The sequence below is a fragment of the Pleurodeles waltl genome, chromosome 1_2, assembly GCF_031143425.1.
Source record: "Pleurodeles waltl isolate 20211129_DDA chromosome 1_2, aPleWal1.hap1.20221129, whole genome shotgun sequence".
In the NCBI taxonomy this organism is placed as follows: Eukaryota; Metazoa; Chordata; class Amphibia; order Caudata; family Salamandridae; genus Pleurodeles; species Pleurodeles waltl.
This window is the reverse complement of record NC_090437.1, coordinates 1,012,493,089-1,012,519,180: the sequence shown is the minus strand read 5'-3', so window position 1 is coordinate 1,012,519,180 and position 26,092 is coordinate 1,012,493,089. Positions and strand designations below refer to the sequence as shown.

The following is a 26,092-nucleotide window of genomic DNA, read 5'->3' as shown; positions in this document are numbered from 1 at the left end:
GGGGGTGGTCACTCCCCTGTCCTTTGTGTGGGTTCGTGCCAGAACGGGAACCGGGGGTTCCTGCACTGTTGTAAACTGGTTTATGGAGGGAGGGCACAAAATGTGCCCTTCAAAGTATTCTGGTGGCACCCAAAGGCACCCCCACCCAGCCCATAGACACCTATTTCCATAGAAGAGCTGGTCACACCTCTATTTTACAGGAAATAATTTGTTCTGCCTTCCCCTACCCAAGTTAAGCTTAGCAGCAAGAGGGCAGAACAGTGTCTGGGGTCTGCAGCAGCACAGGCTGGCATGCAGAACCTGCAAGGCTGTACAGGCAGGCTTTAGGGGATCCCTAGGGAACCCCCAGAGTACATGGTATCATGCAGCTAACACTGGAGTCCGTGTAGTTGCATGATTTCAACATGTTTGATAGCAAAGATGCCTGTGTTCAGTGAAGCCATTATGTAGTTGGACCACTCGTGTTGACTACTATCCACTTCATACTTTAAGATGGCTTCCACGCACTTACAAAGCCCAGGTAATTGAGTCTAGGATTTGAGGGGGCACTTCTGTCCATGCAGGGGTACCCTCACACTTAGAACCAGGCACCCTGCCCTTGGGCTAAAGGGCCTACTTTAGGGGTGACTTATAGGGTCAGAGTGCAGCGACCATGATGTAAGGTAAACCTTGTGTCTGCAATGAAAGGTGAATGCACCATTTCACACTGGCTGGAGTTGCAGGCCAGTAGTCACAGTTTGCATGGGCCCCAATTGGTGGAACAATACATGCTGCAGCCCACGGGGGGGACCCCTGGTGTGCCAATGACCTGCATATTTAAGTACCATATATTAGGGACTTACGCAGGTGCATCAGTATGCCAATTGTGAGTTGTAAAAGTTACCTTACAACTAAATCTAGGGGCTAGAACTGACACTGGGGTCCTGGTTAGCAGGATCCCAGTGTACTATAGGATAAACACACTGATACCAGGCAGAAAAGTGGGGATAACTATGCCAGTAAGATGCTACTTTCCTACGCTGCCGCAGGTCCCGGAGGAGGCCCAGGCTGTTATCTCCCAAGCAGTGAAGGACAAGAGACGCAGCAAAGTTCACCATTAGATGTGGTTTGTACATGATCAACTTTCTGGGCAGAACACTTTCAGCAACTGAGGCTCTTGGACGCCACGCCTAGCTGACAATGTCTGGCTTTTCAGGGGAAGTCCAAGCTTCCCTTATGGACGTGCCCGTTGATGACAATCGTCCCTTTGGAGACAAGGTAGACTCGGCGCTGGAGCGCTTTAAGGACTCGCAGGCTACACCCAAGTCCTTCGACCTCCCAGCTGCCCCACACCATCAGACTGCTTTTAGATCCTTCTGTGGCTATGGAAGTGGCATTCAACTGCACCAACCCTGTCCCAGCCACTGTCCTGCATAGGCTTCCGAGCCTCAGCGTGGGTCACATGGCCATCGGTCTGCTCCAACCACAACCACCCCGGCATCTGCATCCTCCAAATCCCTCCTAATCTTTCCCTACTAGATCATGGGCATCACAGTGGGTGAAAGGATCTGCCATCTTCTTCACCACTTGCAGTCCCTAACATCAGACAGGTTGATGCTACAAATCATTCGGAGGTGCTACTCCCTCCCCTTCTAATCTACACCTCCCCCCCCATGTCTCCACCTCACAACCGACTGACAGAGGATCATTTGTCCCTTTCTCTGTGAGGAAGTCACAGCTCTCGTGACCAAGGGAGCCATAGAGAGGGTTCCGATGTCAGAAGTAGGCAGTGGTTGCAATTCCTGCTACTTTCTGCTACCTACCCAAAAAGAACATGTGTCTTCACTTTATCCTAGATCTAAGAACCCTCAACCTCTTCTTCAAAAAGGATAAGTTTGAGATGCTCTCTTTGGCTCAGGTTCTGTCTGCCCTGGACCCAGGAGATTAGATGGTAGCGTTGAACTTGCAGGATACCTATTTTCATATCCCTGTCCTGCCTGTTGCCACCTAAGGTTCACTGTAGCCCAAGAGCATTTTCAGTTCACAATGCCCCCTTTTGGCCTTACCAGTGCCCTTCAGGTGTTCATCAAGATGATAACAGTGGTTTGCAGCTAATCTGTGAAGGTCAGTGGTACCAGTCTTCCCCTATCTTGACAAGTGGCTGTTGAAGGTGGCCCAGGCTGTCGTTTCTCACCTTCAGAAAACGGCGAACCTCCGGCATTCATTGGGGTTCACTATAAACGTGCCAAAGTTTAGTTTAGAGGATTTATAAAGCGCATAGCTACCCAAAGGCCTCCAAGCGCCAGGACGGAACAGAACAGACTGCGAGGATACATAGTTAAGCTCTGAACAGCCAGGTTTTTAAATCCCTACGAAAGGAGAGTTTGTGACTGGTTAGACAAAGCTCCAAAGGGAGGGAGTTCCAAGGTTTGGCTGCTTTATAAGCCATGGGCCTACCACCCCAACGTGCTCTCTTAACCAGAGGGATCTTCATCAGAGGGGCCGTCAACGATCTGAGGGACCTATAAGGGGTGTAGTGAGAGGCAGTGGGCCGCAAAAGAGCAGGGCCCTTGTTATGCAGTGCTGTTTGTATAATGTAAAGGGCTTTAAAATGTATACGTGGAAGCCAATGGAGGGAAGCTATAGAAAGTTTGGTCGATTGATATCTTGCAAGGTTCAAGAGGCGGTGTGCAGCAGTATTCTGTACAACCTGAGGTCTCTTTACTACATACTGGGTTGAACTGAAGTAAAGAGTGTTCCCATAGTCAAGGCGCAAAATTATGGGAGCTTGAACAATTAGCCTTTTTGCTAGAAATGGAAGAACGTTGAAAGTTTTCCTTAAAAGTCTTAGCAGTCTGAAACAAGTGGCAGCCAGATTTTCCTATTGATAATCCATGGTATGGCAGGAGTTCAAGCAAACTCCAAGACTTTTTATTGTTTCTTTCGGAGAAGGTAAGCTTTCCAGCCCTTCAGGGACAGGAAACAGGGACCTTTGAAGAAGATTGTTCCCTTATAACATCACCTCGGTCTTGTCTTCATTTAGTTTGTTTACTGTCAGCCTTCCATCTGGCTATCGATTGAAGACAGCAGGTTAGTTGGGATTGATCCAAGTTTGTGTTTGTGGAGAATGAGAACACCAACTCAGTGTCGTTGGCAAAGGAAACCAGCGACAGACCGTAAGGTTCTACAATCTCAGCCAAATGATACATGTAAAGATTAAACCGTGTTGGCTCGGGGAACATCCCTGAGGCACCCCACAGTTAAGGGATAAGCTGTAGGAAAGGCGTGATCGATCAAGAACTTTGAAGGTCCATTTTTCCAAAATAGAAGACAGCCATTTTAAAGCACAGCCATTGGTACCAGCCTTAAACATTCTTTGTGTCAGAATGGTATGGTCTGCAGCATCAAAAGCCCCTTAAGATCCAAAAGAATGTTGGCTGCAGAACCTCCTTGGTCAAGACATAGTCTTAAGTCTTCCACTACTGGAAGCAGGACAGTCTTGGTGCTGTGTTGGGGTCTGAAGCCCATTTGAGTAGCATGTGGGATCTCGTGATCCTCGAGAAAACCTGAGAGATGTCTAGTGACATGTTTTTCAACCAGTTTGGAAGCAGCAGGAAGCAAAGAGATAGTATAGTTGTTTAAAAGAGCTGCATCAAGATGAGGCTTTTTTTAAGCACCAGCTTGACTGTTGCATGCTTCCAAGAAGGCAGAATCTGACCCATTGTGTGAGGTAAATTAAGTAGGTTGGTCAGGACAGGACAGGGACAATGATAGCTGACCCCGGGGCCAGAATGTAGTTAGATGCCAGGTCACACCTGACTCCCTCTCAGATGCTTCCTTTCATCGGAGCTGTTGGGCACAATGCAGTTACAGGCTAATCCTCCCAAGCAGTGTGTCCAGCATATTCAGGTTATGAATCTGATGTTTCAGCATCTATCCTGGATTTTGGTGAGACTGACTGTGAGACTGTTGTGCCTCATGGCCTCCTGCATCCTTCTGGTGACGCATGCCAGATGGCATACGCAGGCTTTGCAGTGTGTCCTGAAGTCACAATGGGCGCAGCCTCAAGGGAGTCTCTTGGACATGTCCAGATCTCGACGGGAACTGCAAAAGACCTGCAGTGGTGGCTAACGAACCGCGATTGAGTAAGAGGCAGAATCCTCTCCCTTCCTCAACCAGATCTGACAGCAATGACAGATTCATCACTCCTGGGATGGGGAGGCCACCTGGGGGAGGTGAAGATCAGAGGACTCTGGCCTCTCTATCAGGAGTCTGGATTCCGCCAAACATGCTAGAGCTCTGTGTGATCTGGCTGGCATTGAAAGCCTTTCTACCCTCCATTAAGGGAATGCTTGTGCAGGTGTTAACAGATAACACCACTGCCATGTAGTACTGCAACAAACAGCGCAGGGTGGGGTCATGGACCCTGAGCCAAGAGGTCCTGCATTTCTGGACATGGCTGGAACAGAAGGGCATATCCCTGGTGGTTCAACATCTGGCAGGTTCCATGAATGCCAGAATGGACAAACTCAGTCGTCGATGCCTAGTGGATCACAAATGTCATCTCCATCTGGAGGTGGCGCAGGATCTCTTTCAGCAGTGTGGAAAGCCTTGGTTAGATTTGTTTGCCTCCACAGAGAATGCACAATGTCAGCACTTTTGCACGCTAGAGTTTCCAAGGCATCTCTCACTCAGCTTTTAGTCTTCAGCGGAGCTCAGGCCTCGTGTACACCTTTCTGCCCATACCACTCCTGCCAAGAGTTCTCAAGAAGATCAGGAATGACTGGGCCCAAGTCAATATTGTGGCTCCAGACTGGGCATGGAGAATCTGGTATCCCGAGCTTCTGAACATGAGTGTTGATTCTCTGTTCAGGCGGCCCCTTCGGGAGGATCTTCTTTTTCGAGTCAGCGGTGGAGCATCCACCACCCGAACCTGTTAAAACTCCACCTTCATGCATGGAGATTGAGTGGCGGCAGTTGATAGCTTTCAACCTTCCTCCTGAAGTCTGCAATGTTCTTCTGACAGCCAGGCGTCCCTCTCCCAAGACGGTATATGCCTGCCGGTGGAAGAAATTTGTATTATATTGTACTGCTTCCCTTTCTGACTTTTCTAAATTTTATTCTTTCCCAGCAGGGTTCTGGTTTGGGGACTTTAAAGGGTTACCACTGTGCTCAAACCGCCTTGTTGCGGCTGCCTGACCAACCCTCTTTATTCAAGTCCCCTATTGTAAATAGATATCTTAAGGGTCTTGAACATATGTGTTAGAAATGGGGTCTCTAGTTGGCAGTCGGTTTGCACCTTGTCCAAGTAGGGACCCTCACTCTAGTCAGGATAAGGGAGATACCCGCTCAGATAACCCCTGCCAACCCCCTTGGTAGCTTGGCACGAGCAGTCAGGCTTATCTCAGAAGCAATGCGTAAAGCATTTGCACTTTACACACAGTAACACAGTGAAAACACTAGAAAAGGACACCACACCAGTTTTAGAAAAATAGCTAATATTTATCTATTTAAAACAAGACTTAATACGATAAAAGTCCAACATACAGTAATACAAATATGAATTCTGCAAGAATTACTCAAAAATACAGTTCCTTGAAGTCAGTAGCTCCACCTGGGGCTATCACGGCATCGTGATCAGCAAAACCAACAGTTCAGGCCGGACGTGGGCCAGCTACGGTGTCGAGAAGACCCGCAAACAGTACCTTGGATTTGTAGGGCATCGTTATCCTCGCAGTGCGCTCTGGATAGTGACGTTGTGGTGCCGGTTCCAGAGTCGGTGCAAGAGTCATCGGGCCCTTGAAGTCACACGCGTTGCAGATCGAACTCCGGGCTGATGAAGTCAGTAGCGCTGTCGTGGATGGCGTCTGGGCTGCTGTGCAAAGCGGGATGATTCAACGTTCGGTGCCCACAGGTCACGGTGCAGGCAGCGGCTCAGTGACGGCATCCAGCGCCGTCTGTGAGACTAGGGCTGCGGTGTGAAGTGGGGCAGTGCAACGTGCAGTTTCCACAGGCCACGGTGCATGCAGGGATGTCTGGTGACGACACTGGAGTAGATGGTGCTAGTGTTGGTGGACCGGGGCTGCGGTACGGGATGGTGCTTCGTGCTCCTCGCGAGCAGTGTCCACAGGCCACGGTGCAGGCAGCCGCACTGGTGTCAGCAGGAGCGGCGGCGTCAGGGAGGCCCAGGCTGCAGTGTGAGCAAGCGATGCCAGAGTGCGGGGCCCACCAGTTGCTGTGCGAGCAGCAGCTCAATGAAGTCATCTGATGACGGTGGCGGTGCGAAGCAGGGCAATGCAACTCTGTGCGGCGTCAGGAGGTCACGGTGCAGGCCATCGGCATCATTGGCGGCATCGCCGTGGTTTTTCCTCTTGAATAGCACAAAACACACAGTTCCCAGTGCTGCAGGTCGAGGAAACTGAAGTCTTTGGTGTCCCGGAGACTTCCAACAGGAGGAAAGCTCTGCTCCAAGCCCTTGGAGAACATTCTCAAGCAGGACACACAGCAAAGTTCACCCTTTGCACTCTTTTCAGGCAGAAGCAGCAACTGCAGGCTAGTCCAGCAAAGCAGCAAAGGGAAAGTACTCCTCCTCCAGCTCTTCAGCTCTTCTCCTTGGCAGAGGTTCCTCTTGATTCTAGAAAGATTCTAAAAGTCTGGGGTTTGGGTCTTCTTCTTATACCCTGTTCTGTCTGTGAAGTTGGCAAACTTCAAAGCAAAGTCTCAAGTGTTTGCAGGATCCTTCCTTGTCCCGGCCAGGCCCCAGACGCACACCAGGGGGTTGGAGACTGCATTGTATGAGGGCAGGCACAGTCCTTTCAGGTGTGAACGACCACTCCTCCCTCCCCTGTAGCTCAGATGGCTAATCAGGCTATGCAGGCTACACCCTGCCCCCTTTTGTGTCACTGTCTGGAGAGGTGCAAAACAGCCCAACTGTCAAACTGACCCAGACAGACAATCCACAAACAGGCAGAGTCACAGAATGGTTTAAGCAAGAAAATGCCTACTTTCTAAAAGTGGCATTTTCAAAGAGGCAATTTAAAAAACTATTTCACTAAAAGATGTATTTTAAAATTGTGAGTTCAGAGACCCTAAACTCCATATTTGTTTCTGCTCTCAAAGAGAATCTGTGCTTTAAGGATATTTAAAGGCAGCCCCCATGCTAACCTATAAGAGAGATAGGCCTTGCACAGTGAAAACCAAATTTGGCAGTATTTCACTGTTAGGACATATGACTGTACGAAAGTACCATCTTGCCTGGCATGTTACCCCGATTTTTTACTTGTGTCTATGTTTGTTTTTGCCTGTGTCACTGGGATCCTGCTAGCCAGGACCCCAGTGTAATAAAGTATGCCCTGTATGTGTTCCCTGTGTGGTGCCTAACTGTCTCACTGAGGCTCTGCTAACCAGAATCTCAGTGTTTATGCTCTCTCTGCTTTTAAAATTGTCACTGCAGGCTAGTGACTAATTTTACCAATTCTCATTGGCACACTGGAATACCCTTATAATTCCCTGGTATATGGTACCTAGTTACCCAGGGTATTGGGGTTCCAGGAGATCCCTATGGGCTGCAGCATTTCTTTTGCCACCCATAGGGAGCTCAGACAATTCTTACACAGGCCTGCCACTGCAGCCTGCGTGAAATAACGTCCACGTTATTTCACAGCCATTTTTCACTGCACTTAAGTAACTTATAAGTCACCCATATGTCTAACCCTCACCTGGTGAAGGTTAGGTGCAAAGTTACTAAGTGTGAGGGCACCCTGGCACTAGCCAAGGTGCCCCCACATCGTTCAGGGCAATTTCCCCGAACTTTGTGAGTGCGGGGACACCATTGCACGCGTGCACTACATATAGGTAAATATCTATATGTAGCGTCACAATGGTAACTCCGAACATGGCCATGTAACATGTCTAGGATCATGGAATTGTCACCCCAATACCATTCTGGTATTGGGGGAACAATTCCATGCATCCCGGGGCTCTAGCATAGAACCCGGGTACTGCCAAACTAGCTCTCTGGGGTTTTCCGGGCAGCTGCAGCTGCTGCCAACCCTCAGACAGGTTTCTGCCCTCCTGGGTTCTGGGCAGCCCTGTCCCAGGAAGGCAGAAAAAAGAATTTCCTTAGAGAGAGGGTGTTACACCATCTCCCTTTGGAAATAGGTGTGAAGGGCTGGGGAGGAGTAGCCTCCCCCAGCCTCTGGAAATGCTTTGAAGGGCACAGATGGTGCCCTCTTTGCATAAACCAGTCTACACTGGTTCAGGGATCCCCCCCAGCCCTGCTCTGGCGTGAAATTGGACAAAGGAAAGGGGAGTGACCACTCCCCTGACCTGCACCTCCCCAGGGGTGGTGCCCAGAGCTCCTCCAGTGTGTCCCAGACCTCTGCCATCTTTGATGCAGAGGTGTGAGGGCACAATGGACAGCTCTGAGTGGCCAGTGCTAGCAGGTGACATCAGAGACCCCTCCTGATAGGTGCTTACCTCTCTCTGTAGCCAATCCTCCTCTGAGGGCTATTTAGGGTCTCTCCTGTGGGTTTTTCCTCAGATTCTGAATGCAAGAGTTCACCAGAGTTCCTCTGCACTTCTCTCTTCGACTTCTGCCAAGGATCGACCGCTGACTGCTCCAGGACACCTGCATAACCACAACAAAGTAGCAAGAAGACTACCAGCAACATTGTAGCGCCTCATCCTGACGGCTTTCTCAACTGCTTCCTGGTGGTGCATGCTCTGAGGGCTGTCTGCCTTCACCCTGCACTAGAAATCCCGAAGAAATCTCCTGTGGGTTGACGGAGTCTTCCCCCTGCTACCGCAGGCACCAAACTTCTGCTTCACCGGTCCTCTGGGTCCCCTCTCATCTCGACGAGCCTGGTCCCTGGAACACAGTAGCTGGATCCAAGTGACCCCCACAGTCCAGTGGTCCTTCTGTCCAAGTTTGGTGGAGGTAAGTCCTTGCCTCCCCACGCCAGACAGCAATCCTGTGTACTGTGTGAACTGCAACTGCTAGGGCTTCTGTGCACTCTTGCAAGGATTCCTTCATGCACAGCCTAGCCCTGGTCCCCAGCACTCCGTCCTGCATTGCCCAACTCGCTGAGTTGACCTCCGGCTTCGTGGGACCTTTCTTTGTGTTGCTGAGTCGACTGTCGTGTTCAGCTTTCTTGAACGCCTGTTCAAGTGCTTCTGCTGGTGCTGCCTGCTTCTGCGTGGGCTCCCCGTGTTGCTGGGCGCCTCCTCTGTCTCCTCTTCCAAGTGGTGACCTCCTGGTCCATCCTGGGCCTGGGCAGCTCCCTTTATCCTCAACCGCGACTCTTGCAGCTAGCAAGGCTTGTTTGTGGTCCTTCTGCGGAGTAAAAACTATGCATCCTCCAGCACTTCGTGGGACATCTTCTGATCAAAGGAGAAGTTCCTGGCACCTTCCGTTGTTGCAGAATCTTTGGCTTCTTCCACCTGGAGGCAGCGCTTTTGCACCTTCATCCGGGATTTAGTGGGCTCCACTTTTGGACTTGATCCCCTTCGTTTACAGGTCCTCGGGTCCAGGAATCCGTCAGTGCTTTGCAGTCAGTTGTTGTTCTTGCAGAATCCCCTATCTCGACTTTACTGTCTTTCTGGGGTAGTAGGGTAACTTTAGTCCTATGTTTCAGGGTCTTGGGGTGGGGTATCTTGGACACTCTTAGTGTTTTCTGACACTCCCAGCGACCCTCTACATACTACACTAGACCTGGGGTTCATTTGTGGTTCGCATTCCACTTTTGGAGTATTTGGTTTGTGTTGCCCCTAGGCCTATTGCATTCAATTGTGTCCTACAGTGTTTGTTCTAACTTCCTAAGTGTATTACTTACCTGATTTTGGTCTGTGTGTATATTTTGTGCATTTTACTTACATCCTAAGGGAGTATATCCTCTGAGATACTTTTGGCATATTGCCACTAAAATAAAGTACCTTTATGTTTTTAGTAACCCTGAGGATTGTGTTTCTTATGATATAGTGCTATATGATATAAGTGTTATAGTAGGAGCTTTGCATGTCTCCTAGTTCAGCCTAAGCTGCTCTGCTATAGCTACCTCTAACAGCCTAATCTGATAGAACACCTCTAATCTGCTAATAAGGGATAACTGAACCTGACGCAAGGTGTAAGTACCACTTGGTTCCCACTATAAGCCAGGCCAGCCGCCTACAATGACACACACTAGTGTATGTCCTACCTTAAATACACTGCATCCTGTCCCTGGGGCTACCTAGGAGCCTACCATAGAGGTGCCAAATCTAGTAAAAGGGAAGGTTTAGGCCTGGCAAGTGGGTACACTTACCAAGTCAAATTGGCGGTTTAAAACTGCACACACAGACACTGCAGTGGCAGGTCTGAGCCATGTTTACAGGGCTACTAATGTGGGTGGCACAATCAGTGCTGCAGGCTCTCTAGTAGTATTTGATTTACAGGCCCTTGGGCACCTCCAGTGCACTTTACTAGGGACTTACCAGTAAATCAGTTGTCAATCGTGGATAAACCAATCAACAGTACAATTTACACAGAGAGCATATGCACTTTAGCAATGTTTTCGCAGTGTTAGAGTGCCCAGAGTCCTAAAGCCAACAAAAACTGGTCAGAAAAATTAGGAGGAAGGAGGCAAAAAGACTGGGGATGACCCTGCAAAAAAAAAACAGGTGCAACAATATGTTTCCCCCATCTCCTTTTATTATGCCTCAAACGTTGTCACATTCTTGATGCGTGCTCCATTCCAGTCACAGTTGTCCCATCAAGCTGCTTGCCATCAAAACAGCCTATCTTGTGGGTATCACATCTGTCTGGAGTGTGAGTGAGCTGCAGGCTTGATCATCCAAACCTCCATTCTTATCCCTCTTTCATTTTGCTAGGGTTAGGGATGATCCCGTTCAGGGACCTAGTTTGGACACACCAGTGTCAGTGCACTTTATGGCTCCACGCGTGGAAAGTCATGAAAACTAACTGATGTCAGTGCGCCAAGGTGGCACCTTTAAAGGTGACGCGGACATCCTTTCCAGCGCAGATGACGTGCGGAGCCAACTGACGCCACCTACCAGCACGCAGGGGTGCTGCTCGCGAAAAATCTTCCAATCCAGTTTGACGCGTCAGAAATTCAAAGGTAAGAAATCTACAGTTAGATAGTTTCTCTACCAGATATACGTTAACCGAAGGTAAGTAACTTGTTCATTATTTAACAATTGTTTGGCTCTTGACCAAGCCACGAGCATCCAGTGGATCAGCTATGATAAGGATTGTTTTATTAAATTGGGTTGACCTGAATTTTTTAATCTTCCAGAGTCCCTAAAGTATGGAGGATTACACTTGGACTGAAAGAGCTTTTGCGACCTTGAGGGCCAGAGAGAGAGCATTACTGGTCAAGGACAAATCTTCTGTTAGAGCGTGCTTACCTCTTTAGACTACTTTTTTAATTGAACCATATTTTTATAGAATATGACTGGTTCCTTTTAGTACGTTTTAGATTACATTTTGCACATCATCTACTTGCAGTTCCATGTGGAAGTTCATATGGTACCTGTTTTACCCCTTGTAGTTGTAACAGTTTTTCAGCCCAGAACACATTGCACTTTATCATGTTTTGCAGTTTATATAGACTAAGAAAGCTTTTCATTGTCCCCTTGCTCGCTGATAAACATTTTTCACAAGTCCGACCTGCTTTGTTTTATCTATTGTTATTACCGGATGTGTCGACTTGTTTTAATTTAGCTCGCTTTTTATCTGGTGCAGTCCCTTTAATGAAATGTTAGTCACTGTCCGCGATGCTGTTTATTTTCCTACTAGCTGCTTCATTATTGTTTTTAATTATGTATTTTTTTTAATCTTTGATTATTTATAATTGTTTTGTAAATGCGTTTTGAGGGTCCATGTGAAACCGTGTTAGATTAGAGTACCCGGATTCCATTAATCATTAAGTGTGGGTACACAGAAATCAAAAGATTCGGAACCACTGAAATAGAGTATCCACCACGAAGAGCGCCAGCGAAGGCAATTCTGTTGTTTTAAGTGCTATAAATAGCAAGTGTTACTATTTGCCAATTAAATTTAATTTATTTTACTGACCTCGAAAGGAAAGACCGAGTTGGTCTTTTCGGACTTACCACTTGTGTCAGCAATGAATGTTTAGCTGACTGAATACTATAGTGACGTACTGTACCACCTTATCCCATCTACAACGTTTCAGAGTCGAAATGCTACATTTGTATGTAAAACATTTGTTAAAAATATTCACACGCATTATTCTTGTAAAAGGCGGCATATAGGTGCTGCGAAACCAAAAGGCATTTTTCAACACGAAATGAACAAAGTCTGCTCACTGAATGCCATTAAGGATTGGAGGTAATGAGGCTTTAAAATAAATGACTAGAAACAAAAGTGACAGTAGGTGACATGACATTTCTGATTGTTTTGTTCTGATGATTTTCATAGCAACATGCTTAATATGTGTCAGCGATGTTGTGTGTGTGTGTGCATCACTGACTTAGAGCTCTGCCGCCGCTGCCACATAATGTAGTTGTGATCTACAGTGCAACCTGTTACATTCCAGTGAACTGTGTGATAGGCACTAATCGGTGAAGAGAACTATTTCTTTAAACCTCTGTGGGGGTCAGTTTGACCCTGAGCCTAGAGAATATTTTAAATTTTGCTTGAATTATTACCCATTGTGCACCAGTCTCCATAACCATTTAGCACCGGGTAAATTATTTAAGTAACTGTCCCATCTCACAAAGAACTGAGCGTAGTATGCTTTGTGCTTCTAATGTAAGTTACCCCAAAAAAATTATGCAAATGAAATTTTAGTATGAACTCTTGTATATTTATTTACAAAGTGTTCTGTAGTGCAGATCAGGTCTCAAGGCCATCTGAGCTCTGTACACAAATAGCACTTGAAGTGTATAGAAAGTGAAAGCAACAGAGAAATATAAATATTTTCAATCAGGTGTGTAATAAATACACAGTTACAGGCAGTAGCTTGTTCATATGTATTTGCACACATAGACGGGTGACAGCTCCTTGTATGAGCCGTAAAAGCACATGTATAACCATAAGAGGTAACGTTGTTTGAGTACACTTCATATGGCGAGACTGTCAGTATCAGCTTAAGTGAAATAACAACAGGGGTTTATAAAAGTCGTAGTAATTTTTCGTGGTATATTTGACAATACAAAGTAAATTATTTACTAATCCACCAATTGTCCTAGTTCTATGACCTTTGTTTTTGGTTGGATCCCCCCTCAGTCTTCGGGTTGAAAACTGATGTAGTGGCTTTCATTTGACGCCTCAAGCAGTGTATCCCTGTGCAGAGAAGATTCATAGCTTTGCATCTAGTAAAATGACGTTTTACACCAGCCTTGAGTCACTAGTAGTATACTGTCTGTTTATAGAGCACAATTACTTATTAGCAGTCTGCTTAAAAACTCATTAACATGGTGGAAGTTGGGGCAAGTCATTTCATGTGTTGCACATGTCATGTGTTTAGTTTAATAGTCTCTTGTTCCTGCTCCAGTCATGACAAATTTGTGAACGTTTAAGTATTTCAAACAAATGAAACATTTGCCTTTCTCTACACTTTTGTAGATATGGTTTTACCAACATGCGCTATATCGCTTCACTTATTAGTGGGGTTGGCATCTTCATGATGGGAGCTGGACTTTCATGGTATCATGGAATCATTGGGTTGATGCATCCTCAGCCTATTGAATCTTTCCTTTGGGTAGGTTCTACTTCTCGATTTTTAAAATATGTTAAGCATTCTAATAGTAACTTTCCCATAATGCTAATATATATATATTTTTTTTTTAGGCTTACTGTATTTTGGCAGGTTCCTTGGTGTCTGAAGGAGGTATGGAAAGTGACATGTTCTATGATTATAAGTTGATGGGCAGTCATTTCACAAAAGAAAACCCATGACATTCCAAGGCTTACATGTTCCTCTTCTAAAAGTGATATTGTTTCAAGTCTTGCACTAGCTATTAAGATTTTGATAAATGTAAGCCTATAAACAGCAACAGCCTGTGTAGGTTAAGAGATTTTAAGTTTCACAAACTCTTCCCAAAGGGTCCTGTTTGTGGGTAAAAGTTTCTTCCAGGTTACTGTTTTCTTTGATTTACCAAAATCCATTGTACTTTTTTGAGATTTTTCTTCCTGGTGATTAAATATTTTTGTTGGGGCAGAGTTCAAATTAGGTTGATAAAAAAATCCACCCAAAGTTGCAGCTGTCTAATTTCAATTCACACAGTCAGGATCTGACGACATACCCACTTGGATATGATGAAACTAACTACAGAAAATCTGCTGTCAAGACAGGAAGCTAACATTATGCATAACTTCCTGTATCTACCTACAGCACTTTAAAGAACAGTCCACTTAAGAACACTTTAACTTTAATGACAACAGAAAAAATCTTATAATTCTGCAGTTCTTTAATTAGCTACTCTTGGCCTCTGCCCCCACTTTTTGATTGTTATTCTACAGGAGAAAACCATTCTGTTCTTTCTTGTGTTTTATGATCAATCATATTATTTAAATTAAGGAATGTGTAAGAAATGTTACTATTTTTTAAGTTTAGTTATGGTTGTTTAAAATGTATGAAAATATTTAATAGATCGTTTTTAAATGTTTTTTTGGTCTGACTTCCTCTATTGTGAATACTTCTCATATCTTAATTTGTAGTATAAAGGTTCAATTGATGAAGGATGAATTTCAAATAAAAGGACATATTTAGAATGATCAGTTTAATTTTAGGGTTCGTTTATACTCATAGCCGTCCATTTGGCAATTGGTTCGACACACGCTTTGATTAAACGGTGCAGGTGTTGGCACGCATAGAGAGAAATCGTTTGTTGGGAGGTCCTGCCTGAAGCCATCATTGATTAGGGAAGCGTTTCATATCATTCACGTGCTTTGCGTCTATTTATAGACAGTGGGGCGCGCTATGACTTCTTTCATGGTTTGTTTCAGCTGCTGTAGTTAAGCTTTATTTTCTAATAAACACATTGAGGACAACAGTTTTTGAACTTTAAGTATATTTCTAATTAGAAAGAAAGCAATAATTATTTGTTTTGTCACAAAAGAAAATCATTGTCCTAGTGAATGGCAGAATAAATCCCAAAGAAAATTCTTCCAACATAGGTAAAGGAGTGACTATTTTAAAATGAGTTTAAGGTTAGTTGCTTTGAGTCTTGCTCTATATGTGTGTGTGTGTGTGTATATATATATATATATATATATATATATATATATATATATATATATATATATATATATATATATATATTGGATAAAAAGGTTGCTCCGTCGAGTGAACAGATGCAAAAGTACATAATCAAAAAGATAGTTATGAGGCAGTTTAAAGATTCAGATCAGGAAGTAAATATGATCTTTATTTAGGGAATGAATTGAAGGGAGATGAAGTGACCCAGAGGTCTTCAAACTGGGGGGCCTCAAATGATCCCTGGGGGTGAGGGGCAGACTCTGGCCAAAAGAAGCATTACAAAGATAACAGGCCTTTGTTTTAAGCAGAAGCATGTTGCTGCATTTTTAAAAAGGTAACAGTATTTAATTGCAATGTTTAAATAGGTCTAGGCATGTTTAATCATTGCCATCTTTAAAAATAATTGTGAAAAATTCTGAGGGGGGCCCAATCATTTTTATTTTTCAACAGGGGGGGTGGCACAGCATTAAAAAGTTTGAAGCCCACTGATTAGTGACCTCTTCATTTATCACAGATTTTAAAGGACCTTTTGGGACAAGCTTTATTTCACCTAGGGAGATTAGGCATCCTGGTAGTTTTAATTCTCTAGTATTGGATCTTTCATAGAGTTAATGCTTGAATAATCCCAATCCATCGTCGAGGCAGCAGTCACAAGGTATTATTATAATAAGAAATTCCAATGTTAAGGTAGGCTTTATTAGCCTGGAGAGGCCCTATCCACATAATTAGAAAAGAATGAAACTGCAACCAATCATATCAGAGGGCCACCATACCTGAACGCTCCTCCAAGATAATTTCTCCCCAAGGTAATTTCTCTCCCTTACAGTTCATAACCACTCACTCTTCACCACGGTGTTCCCCAGGGCTCTTCACCGAGTCCTACCTTGTTCAACGTTTATATTCAACCATTGGCACAGGTTATCAGATCTAAAGGGGTCACACTGATCTTATGCTGACTATACTCAGCTTGTGCTTTCCTTCACACATAATGATACACCCGACTGGGCTGACTTCCAAAGAGAACTGCTAGCTGTCGCGGAGTGGATGAATGCCATTTGCCTTCGCTTAAATGCAAATAACATAGAAGTACTTCTACTGGGAAAAGATATCCGCTCTTCAGATGACTACTGGTGGCCCTCCTTCCTCGAGTCCCCCGATACCTGAATGTCCCTCACAAATTTAGGTGTGTTCATGGACAGTGGTCTGGTCTGTAAAGCTCAAGGCAAATCGGCTGCGGGCACCTGTTTCGGGCTCTTTAGAAGCCTCAAACCTATTATTGTTTTTTTTTTCCCTAACATCTGCCAAATTATTATTCAGGCAGTAATTCTCTCCTGCTTAGATTACTGCAATATCCTGTATCCGGGAAACAACAAGTCAGTATTATGAGACTTCAGTTGGCCCAAAATGCTGCTGCTAGGCTACTATTTTCCCTCTGAGATTTTGCTCTGTCTCCGGGCTTCTTAATAAATTGCATAGGCTCCCAGTGGAGAAGTGCATCCACTTTAAGACCTTGAATGCGCCGCTCATAAGATCTTGAACTCCCAGGGAAGCCCCTATCTTGTCCAGTCTTATACTCCCTTACCAACCCTCCTGCTCCTTATGTTCAGCAGATCTCAATTTGGCCACTGTCTCTTGAGTTAGGAGAACAAGAGCGGGAGGATGCTCTTTTCGTGCCAAGGCCTGTGTTCTCTGGAACTCGCTATCCATTTCCATCAAGATAACTCAGAACCACCTGCATTTGAGGAAAACCCTGAAGACATGGCTCGTTTCCATCTAGCATTTCCTCTTCTTTTCTCCCCTCTGTCAGCTGACAGATGCAGTACAATTATCCTCTAGGTCCAGCGCTGGAAAGCTCCGTTGTTGGTGCAGCTGTGTGTTTTACAAACACTATAACATAACATACCTCCTACCATACATCATGTGAAGGGAGTCTCCCTGAGCTCTGCTCGGTTTTTCCTCAGGAAAACCTTTTTTCAACCATTCTAACAAAAATGTATCTTTTACAACCTACCACATGCTTCCTCACCTCTGGGTGACCGATCATGACCAATAATCCTAAAAAAAGGTCTCTTCAGGTATTTACGGTCCTGTGGGAAGCTAAGCAATTTTTACAATCCTCACAAGGAGTGTATTTATTGTCTAAACCCCTCCTGCAAACCTAGGAGTGCATAATGGTATGCACTTTTTTCTGCCAAAACACTTAGAGAATCTAGATTACTTCTATGGCTTAAGAAAATCAAAGCTTAGGTCGTTCCTTCTTCAGAAATGGAATATGATACCTCACAAACAGCGAAGAAAGACTTTTCAGAAGAATATTTTCCTAAGGGTTCTTCTCAAGGTGAACATTCTGGTGAGTCAGAGAAAAAAAAGACATGAGCACTGAGAAATCATCTCCCAGACTTCTACATTTGAAAGCCACATTAAAAAGGACCCAGGACTCAAGAGAACTCACTCAGAATCTTCAACTTCATCTCTAAAAGTAAAGTCGAAGGATAAACAAGATCTGTTGTCGACAGAAACATAGTCGACGACTCCAATGACAAGGCACAAAGCCACAGCATCAATGGTGCCAGTGTGGATGACAACAGCGTTGATAGAGAAAAAGACACACAAATTATCATCAATACATAAACTACTGATGACGACATTGTTGACTGACTCAAGAAAAGACCTTCAAAGGTCATACTAATTTCATATAAGAAAATTCCAATGCCAATTCTTCCAGAACACTCATCACCTACTAAGTGTTGCTTTATCTAACTAGGTATTTACTAGACTCCGAATACTCTGATGATGAGGGTCCAGTAAAATTAAATGTGAAATATCTAGACGATGATGACAATCAATATTTGGAAAGAGAATATTAATTTGGCGGACAACTACCATCTCGGTAGCCATGCAAACCAGAGACATTTAAACCTTTTGGGAACATTATGAATATGACCCCATGGAAGTAGGTTACTACTGTTACGATGAACCCTGATGCAGGTGACCACACATTCTGGTTAAGGACTAGCACTTAATATTAACAGATTATTGCAAGCGATTCCCTGAACAACCCAAATCGTCAGGGGTTCAGACTCATACTCTCCTTTCACTACCTCGATCACCAAAGGCCCGTCCCATCATCTACTAGTCCAGGGCTACCTATTCAATCAGTATAACCTCCTCCTAAAAGACGTATTATTCCGCCCAGTGATGAGAATGTGTACTCTTATGACAGAGGTAGAAAATCCAGACGAACCTCCAGTTGATAGAGGTTCAGAATGGAATCACTACAATAGCTTCTTTATCTGCTCCACCTACTCCATGTCCCTCTAACTCACCACCAGTTGATATCGGCAGACTTAATGCATTGTGCGAGAGAGAATCAAAGAGATTTCAGCTTTCTTTGCCTATCAAACAAAGTGTTTCTTGTAGGACTTCAGAGTAACAACTAGAATCTCTGTAAGATCTATTCCTATCATCAACTATGTCTGGGCAGAGAGTTAAAAGATCATGAGAACCAGACTCCAGCAAAAAGTTGCAACTATTATTCCTTGCCTAGATAAGAAATACAAGGCTCCAAAGACTCTCCAGCATGTCTCATAGAGCCCCCCAGACCTGGCTCTGTGGTTATGTGGGCAGTCCAGAGAAAATCACAGAACCCTTCTCCCCCTTGCTCTGCACCTCATGATGAAGAAGGAAGGACTCTAGGCAATGTAGAAAAACATTTCCCAGTTTTGGCAGCTTCTATTGTCAGAACTTCTGATGCCCTTGTCATACTGGGATGATATGACAGATAGATGTGGTCAAACTTAAGCTCTATTCTAGAAAACCTTCAGGAAAAGAGAAATGAGGCAAAGGCTATTATCCAAGAGCGAGAGAGAGCATCTCCAGAGATCGACGTTCTACCTGTTGACATCTTTGATATTGTCCATCAATGTGCCAAAGTCACACCTGCTCCTTCACAATGGCTCCGCTTCATCTGGACCTTCCTGGATAAGGTGCAGTTCTGAGCCTTTCCTCCTCCTCAACAAGTCCCGGACATTTAGGCAATGATCCCATGTTTCAACCCTTAATCTGGTCTCAGTGAGGGTGTATTTCAGGCTTCTGGGTCTCTCGATCTCTTCGTGTGGACCATGCCTGGCAGCACATGCAGGCTCTGCAGTGGTATATAGGCTCATCACTAGGAGCACTTGTCAGAATCCATTCAGGTGTCAAAGAAGACTGCAAAAGATATACAGTGGTGGCTGCTTGACCGTAATTGGCCAGCGGCAGACCCCTCTCCTTATGTCACCCATCTCATGTTCTTTCTTTCTTTACACCACCAGGTCTTTGCTATGAAAATAATTATGGACTACCTATCAGCTTTGTTATATTTGCCAGATCAGCTATCCCTCTTCAAGTCACCGGCTGTAATACATTTTTTAGAAGAGGGAGATACATATGTTTCTGCTTCCACCGTTTGTCATGCCGCAATCAGTCCGTAATTTGGTTCTTACTTAACCTGATGTGCACTCCTTTCGAAACAGTGCACAGTTGTCTTCTTCTGCTCACCAACAAGACAGCATTTCTTGTTGCCATCCATAACCACCGACGAGAGGGCTGAGGAATTACTCGGGCGGGTGTTCCTTACTTCTCTCTACCTGAGTATTAGTTACCCTAGGTGACCACCTAATCTCATCATTTTAAAATATATGGTGAGGTGGTTTTAGCGATGTAATGTGGCATACTTCATCAGAATCAGAGTTTTATTAAAGAGACAGATGCTAGCATTATCCCTTCCTGCCACTACCTTGGGGATGTTTATTGTATTTGAGAAATTGGTTAGATGTATTTGTTATAAAAAGTAGTGGGTTACCTAATGGGGTGCAATATTTTCTGAAAAGACTACATTTTATTTACAGAATGTTCAAATATGTTGTTTTTCTTCATCGTAGGGAGTTAGATGTTGGAGCTAGATTTGAATGGAGGAGTGTTTGTTACTAAAAGGTTTATTCAGGAAATCTGCAATGAAGATGGCAACCGAAAGAAGAAGTGTGAGAACAGGATGAGCTTATTTATAGGGTTGCAGTATTTTCTTTGTCATTGTGCTACTGCAGTGTTCTTAAGTTAAGTGTTCTTTGAAGTGCTGCAGAGTCCTAAATAAAGGAAATGATGCATAATGCTAGCCTTCTCGTCTTTACTAAAGTCCAGATTTTCGTAATATAATTGATTGGAGAATCGCCATTTCCTCAGGTGTAAGTTTGGAGCTGTGGGGGAAGGGGCGTGACGTGTGTTAGAAGAGCCGGGACTGGTTTTTGGAAAGCAGTGAACTCCTAGAAGATCTCCGTTTTTGTATGTTCATAAACATTTCTGTTTGTGTTCCACACCCATTTTTCTCAATTAAGACAGCTGTATTTTGCACCTTGGCGTAAGTGTACAAATAGGGTGTGAAATGCAAAGCTATTGGGTAGGTTTATGAATACCCACTCAGTTATGACTGTTGGTGCTCACTGCCTTCCCTAAATACAAATTTAATCCAAGTTTCGCATTTGTAAATATTATTAAAATTTGTTCCCTACTTTCACATTGCACTAAAAAGGTCGTGACAATTTTTAAACTTCAGCTATGCAAAAAAAGAACACTTTCTTTGCAACAAATATTAAAAACTCGCCTGCAACTTTCTTTACACATATTACAGCATGGTAAGTGGGTTGTGTCTGAGCTGTTATCTGCATGCATTTAGTGTATTTTTCCTTCCTGTTGTTGCCTCATGTAATAATAGAAATCATGAATAAAAGTACATACATGTATAGAGGAGCTTTGGTTCATTCACAGTGTGCTTTCTCGCTGTCAGCATACAGCATGGGACAAGGGCCATCCACTTCAGCCATTGGCTCTATTGCACTGCAAGTGATGGCATTTTGCCTGGTCACATTTGCACTTCCACATAAATAGAAGTGCACTTCAGTGAAAGGGCTGGTTGCCACCTATTTTCCTTTTATGTTTTTTGTCATCTTTCTATGTTTGAACTATGCCCTAAGCCTGTACCTTTTTCTGTCAATAAGAATCATATTTTCCGGTCATGTTTGTGAACACTAAAAACGGTTTTTGCATTTGCTCTAAGTATGCTCCCCTTTTAGGATGCAGCAATACTGTTGTACTAAATGTAAGTACGATAGTTACATTTTTAATCAAACATTTTATTGCAAGCATATGTCCACCAAGTTCAGACGGCGTGTTTTTTCCCTTTATTTTTTGTCATATATACTTGCAATAGTAAATGAGTGCCCCAGCTTGCCAAGGTTAGAGCTATTGCCATTGCCAATTTTTATTGCTGGAATTGCAAATGGGTTAAATGAAAGTTGGTAATTTAAATATATTCTATGCAATGCTCAGTTAATCCAGTGCAACATAAATGTCTGATGTGTTTTATATTTTGATTTATTTTCTCTTTGTATTTTTCTTTATGATACAAATATTCAGTGAGTTTCTTACTCTCTAGTCACTAAGATTTAGCGAATACTTTTACTTCTGTCCATTCCATTTAAAGTAATTGCTGGTGTTTGGCATTTTTCTATTTCACGAATGTCATAACTGTATGTTTTTCAGCTACGTTGCTGGTTGCAATTAATGAAATTCGAAAGAGCGCCCGGGTTAAAGGGCTGTCATTTTATCAATATGGTATGTATTATCTTTAAATTGAGACGTGCACAGTCTTGTGTAGAATAAATTGCTAGAATTAATACAAAACTTTTTGCTTGTCCTTTATGTGTGACCCTAAAGTCTTGAGTCTTTGGTCCCTGTTCCCTGAAGTACACATTCTTGAGGTGGCTAGACTGGAAGGGCCTCCTCGTTGTGCTTTTCACTTATTCTCTGTGTGCTTGTTGGCAGGCGAATTTTGAGATAGGGTCTTTTACAGAACAAATATTAGGTTACAGCTAACTTTGTCGGCTGCAGAATGTTAATGTGTATAATAATAAACACATTCACTTTTACACTGGAGTACCTTGACCATTCTTTTCCACATCATGATTCTTAGAATTTCTAGTGAAGTATCTTGGATTGACTTGATCTTTCTAGGTGTCGGTAAACAGAAAATAAACAAATACTGAGAAAAAAATCAATTGGGTAACTCTCCCGAACATCTGTGGAAATTAAATATACATTGATATTAAGCCTACATACATGTGAAACCTTATCAAGGATACGGGTGACATTTGAAATGGAAATTCCTCTAACATCTCACATTGTTACTGGGGTTGAATGAGTAACCTCTCTAAGAGTTTAGATGTTAGAGCAAAGCTAGGTTTTAAACGGGCAGGTTGAGTGTAGATCAAGTAGAGTGTACGTGCATGCAAATGTTACTGATTGGAGCCAGTTATAACTATTCTTCTGCATCTATAGAGACACTGTACTAATCCCGAGTTGCACCTGTTATCTTCTTGTGAGCGGTCTCACTGGCTTTTTTCAGTCTTTGGCTTGCATTCTGATAACACTAATTCTCACCACTTAGCTTCTTTTATTCAATGAAACTTTTTCACCAGTGTAGATGAAAAAGTGAAACCGCCATTTGCCGGAGATCATTTGTTCTTGCATGCCTTTCAGATGTCGCCCCTTGTTTAGGGTTACAGGTTAGATCCTGATGAAGACGAGTTCACTGTAATAAATAAGAATAGATGTTTTCTACTTGCTGCATAATGTATACTTTACTCAAATGTAGCGAACATTTTCATCAGGTCCTTGATGTTGAAAGTGTGCGGGTCATAAAATCTTATTAACATATTAATAGGTTGCTTCAAGTCCTCACACCTCCGTACATTGAGGTCGAAATATACTGTAAGGCTAAATCAGGACCACTGACCTTCCAAGCAAAGCAGTAGATATAATGCAGTATGAGGTCTCATGTGTACCAGGCCTCTTCATAGGCAAGCCCCAGCAAATGAGAAATCACTGAACCCAAAGAGGAAAACATAACTGTAACATTTCCTTCAAAGTATTGCACAACTTAAAACTTTTAATATAGGGTAGTGATGTTAAAAGAAAAGACCGTGTAGCAATTTCGTTTTTGTGTGTCCTTTTGGAATTTTATTAGGATCCCCGGTGTATGCTGTTTGCTGTAAAAATGTTGACTTGTCTGCTTTTCAGCTGCTGTAGTTTCAGCCTCTGACTCAGTTGCTATTGAATGCTTTATGCGCCATTTCAAAGAAATCCTCCCAAAAGAACCTCTTGCCCAAAGGCATATGAATTACAGCAGGACCCGACCCTCCATCCTACAGAACTTCACATCCTAATGAGGCTGCTCCTGAATGCTGGTTTACTGGTCCTCTCTGCCAGTCTTGGTGCGGTTAGACAGCTCCCAAGGATTCAGGATCTTTTGTCACCAACACATCACCTTGAAGAGGCAATTATAGACCCAGGGGAGCTCCCGTTTGCTTTTTTGATTCACTTTGCGATAACAGCTGCCATCCTAAGTATTAAATGGCCCTGCTTGGAATGTGGGTGGGAATTACAAAAATCTTAATGAAACCTGAGTCACTTAGTTCATTCAGCATGCAGTGTCTGGGCTGTAGGGGTTCCACTGCGGGGTGGCCCCAGTTTCTAGTGCTTCAACATATCTTTCTCTGCAGGAGTCTTGGCAGGCTCAGCTAGGAAGGAGAGCGTCTATCTCACTGGTTATAGTCTGGATACACTATCTTTAAAGTGATGCCATTTCTCTGTGGTCTTATTCTAATACCAAATGCCGATCCAATGGCCCATCCTAATAGTAATTACCTACAAATGGGGCCTGCCCAGTGAGCTTAGCCGTGGGAGAGATGTGTACCCAGTGTCTTAACCCCTCCTGAGCCGAGCCTTTTTTTGGCTATTTGGGGCTGTTCGCGCTTAGGCCCTCATAACTTTTTGTTCACATAAGCTACTGTAGGAGGCTGGCCTGGCTTGTAGTGGGTACCAAGGGGTACTTACACTCTGTACCAGGTCCAGTTATCCCTTATTAGTGTAGAAGAGGTGTTTCTAGCAGCTTAGGCTGATAGAAGGTAGCTATAGCAGAGCAGCTTAGGCTGAACTAGGAGACATGCAAAGTTCCTACTATACCACTGGTGTCATATGCACAATATCATAAGAAAACACAATACACAGATATACTAAAAATAAAGGTACTTTATTTTTATGACAATATGCCAAAAGTATCTCAGTGAGTACCCTCAGTATGAGGATGCCAAATATACACAAGATATATGTACACAATACCAAAAATATGCAGTAATAGCAAAAGGAAGTAATGCAAGCAGTGTAAAGTTACAATGTATTGCAATAGGAGCACATAGGTATAGGGGCAACACAAACCATTACTCCAAAAGTGGAATGCGAATAACGTATGGACCCCAAACCTATGTGAGCATGTAGAGGGTCGCTGGGACTGTAAGAAAACAGTGAGGGTTAGAAAAAAATAGCCCACCCCAAGACCCTGAAAAGTAGGTGTAAAGTGCACCTATATTCCCCAGAGAGCACAGAAGTCGTGATAGGGGAATTCTGCAAGAAAGAACAATACCAGCAATGCAACCAAAGTGGATTTCCGGACGAGAGTACCTGTGGAACAAGGGGACCAAGTCCAAGAGTCGCGACAAAGTCGAGATTGGGCAGATGCCCAGGAAATGCCAGCTGAGGGTGCAAAGAAGCTGCCACTGGATAGTAGAACCTGTGGATTCTGCAAGAACGAAGAGGGCTGGAAACTTCCCCTTTGGAGGATGGATGTCCCACGTCGTGAAGAAGCTTGCAGAGGTGTTCCCACGCAGAAAGACCGCAAACAAGCCTAGCTAGCTGCAAGGGTCGCGGTTAGGGTTTTTGGATGCTGCTGTGGCCCAGGAGGGACCAGGATGTCGCCAATTGCGTGAGGAGACAGAGGGGGGCGCCCAGCAAGATAGGGAGCCCTCACAGAAGCAGGCAGCACCCGCAGAAGTGCCGGAACAGGCACTACGAAGAAGAGTGAACCGGAGCTCACTCGAAGTCACAAAAGGAGATCCCACGACGCCGGAGGACAACTCAGGAGGTTGTGCACTGCAGGTTAGAGTGTCGGGGACCCATGCTTGGCTGGGCACAAAGGAAATCCTGGAAGAGTGCACAGGAGCCGGAGCAGCTGCAAATCACGTGGTACCCAGCAATGCAATCTAGCGCGGGGAGGCAAGGACTTATCTCCACCAAACTTGGACTGAAGAGTCACTGGACTGTGGGAGTCACTTGGACAGAGTTGCTGAGTTCCAGGGACCACGCTCGTCGTGCTGAGAGGGGACCCAGAGGACCGGTGATGCAGTCTTTTGTTGCCTGCGGTTGCAGGGGGAAGATTCTGTCGACCCACGGGAGATTTCTTCAGAGCTTCTAGTGCAGAGAGGAGGCAGACTACCCCCACAGCATGCACCACCAGGAAAACAGTCGAGAAGGCGGCAGGATCAGCGACACAAGGTTGCAGTAGTCGTCTTTGCTACTTTGTTGCGGTTTTGCAGGCGTCCTGAGCAGTCAGCGGTCGATTCCTTGGCAGAAGGCGAAGAAAGAGATGCAGAGGAACTCTGATGAGCTCTTGCATTCGTTATCTAAAGAATTCCCCAAAGCAGAGACCCTAAATAGCCAGAAAAGGAGGTTTGGCTACCTAGGAAGGAGGATAGGCTAGCAACACAGGTAAGAGCCTATCAGGAGGAGTCTCTGACGTCACCTGCTGGCACTGGCCACTCAGAGCAGTCCAGTGTGCCAGCAGCACCTCTGTTTCCAAGATGGCAGAGGTCTGGAGGAGCTCTGGGCACCTCCCCTGGGAGGTGCAGGTCAGGGGAGTGGTCACTCCCCTTTCCTTTGTCCAGTTTCGCGCCAGAGCAGGGCTGGGGGATCCCTGAACCGGTGTAGACTGGCTTATGCAGAGATGGGCACCATCTGTGCCC

At 44.5% G+C, this 26,092-nt stretch overlaps 1 protein-coding gene across 1 annotated transcript in view; it reads left to right on the top strand.

Moving 5' to 3' along the window:
* The window catches only part of SLC30A9 (solute carrier family 30 member 9), a 519,567-nt gene that overhangs the window by 333,541 nt on the left and 159,934 nt on the right, over window positions 1-26,092 (top strand). The window contains exons 11-13 of the mRNA XM_069201808.1: window positions 13,568-13,703; window positions 13,793-13,832; window positions 21,780-21,851. Of these exons, the coding sequence (XP_069057909.1) occupies window positions 13,568-13,703; window positions 13,793-13,832; window positions 21,780-21,851 (248 nt within the window). The remainder of the gene's footprint in view (window positions 1-13,567; window positions 13,704-13,792; window positions 13,833-21,779; window positions 21,852-26,092) is intronic.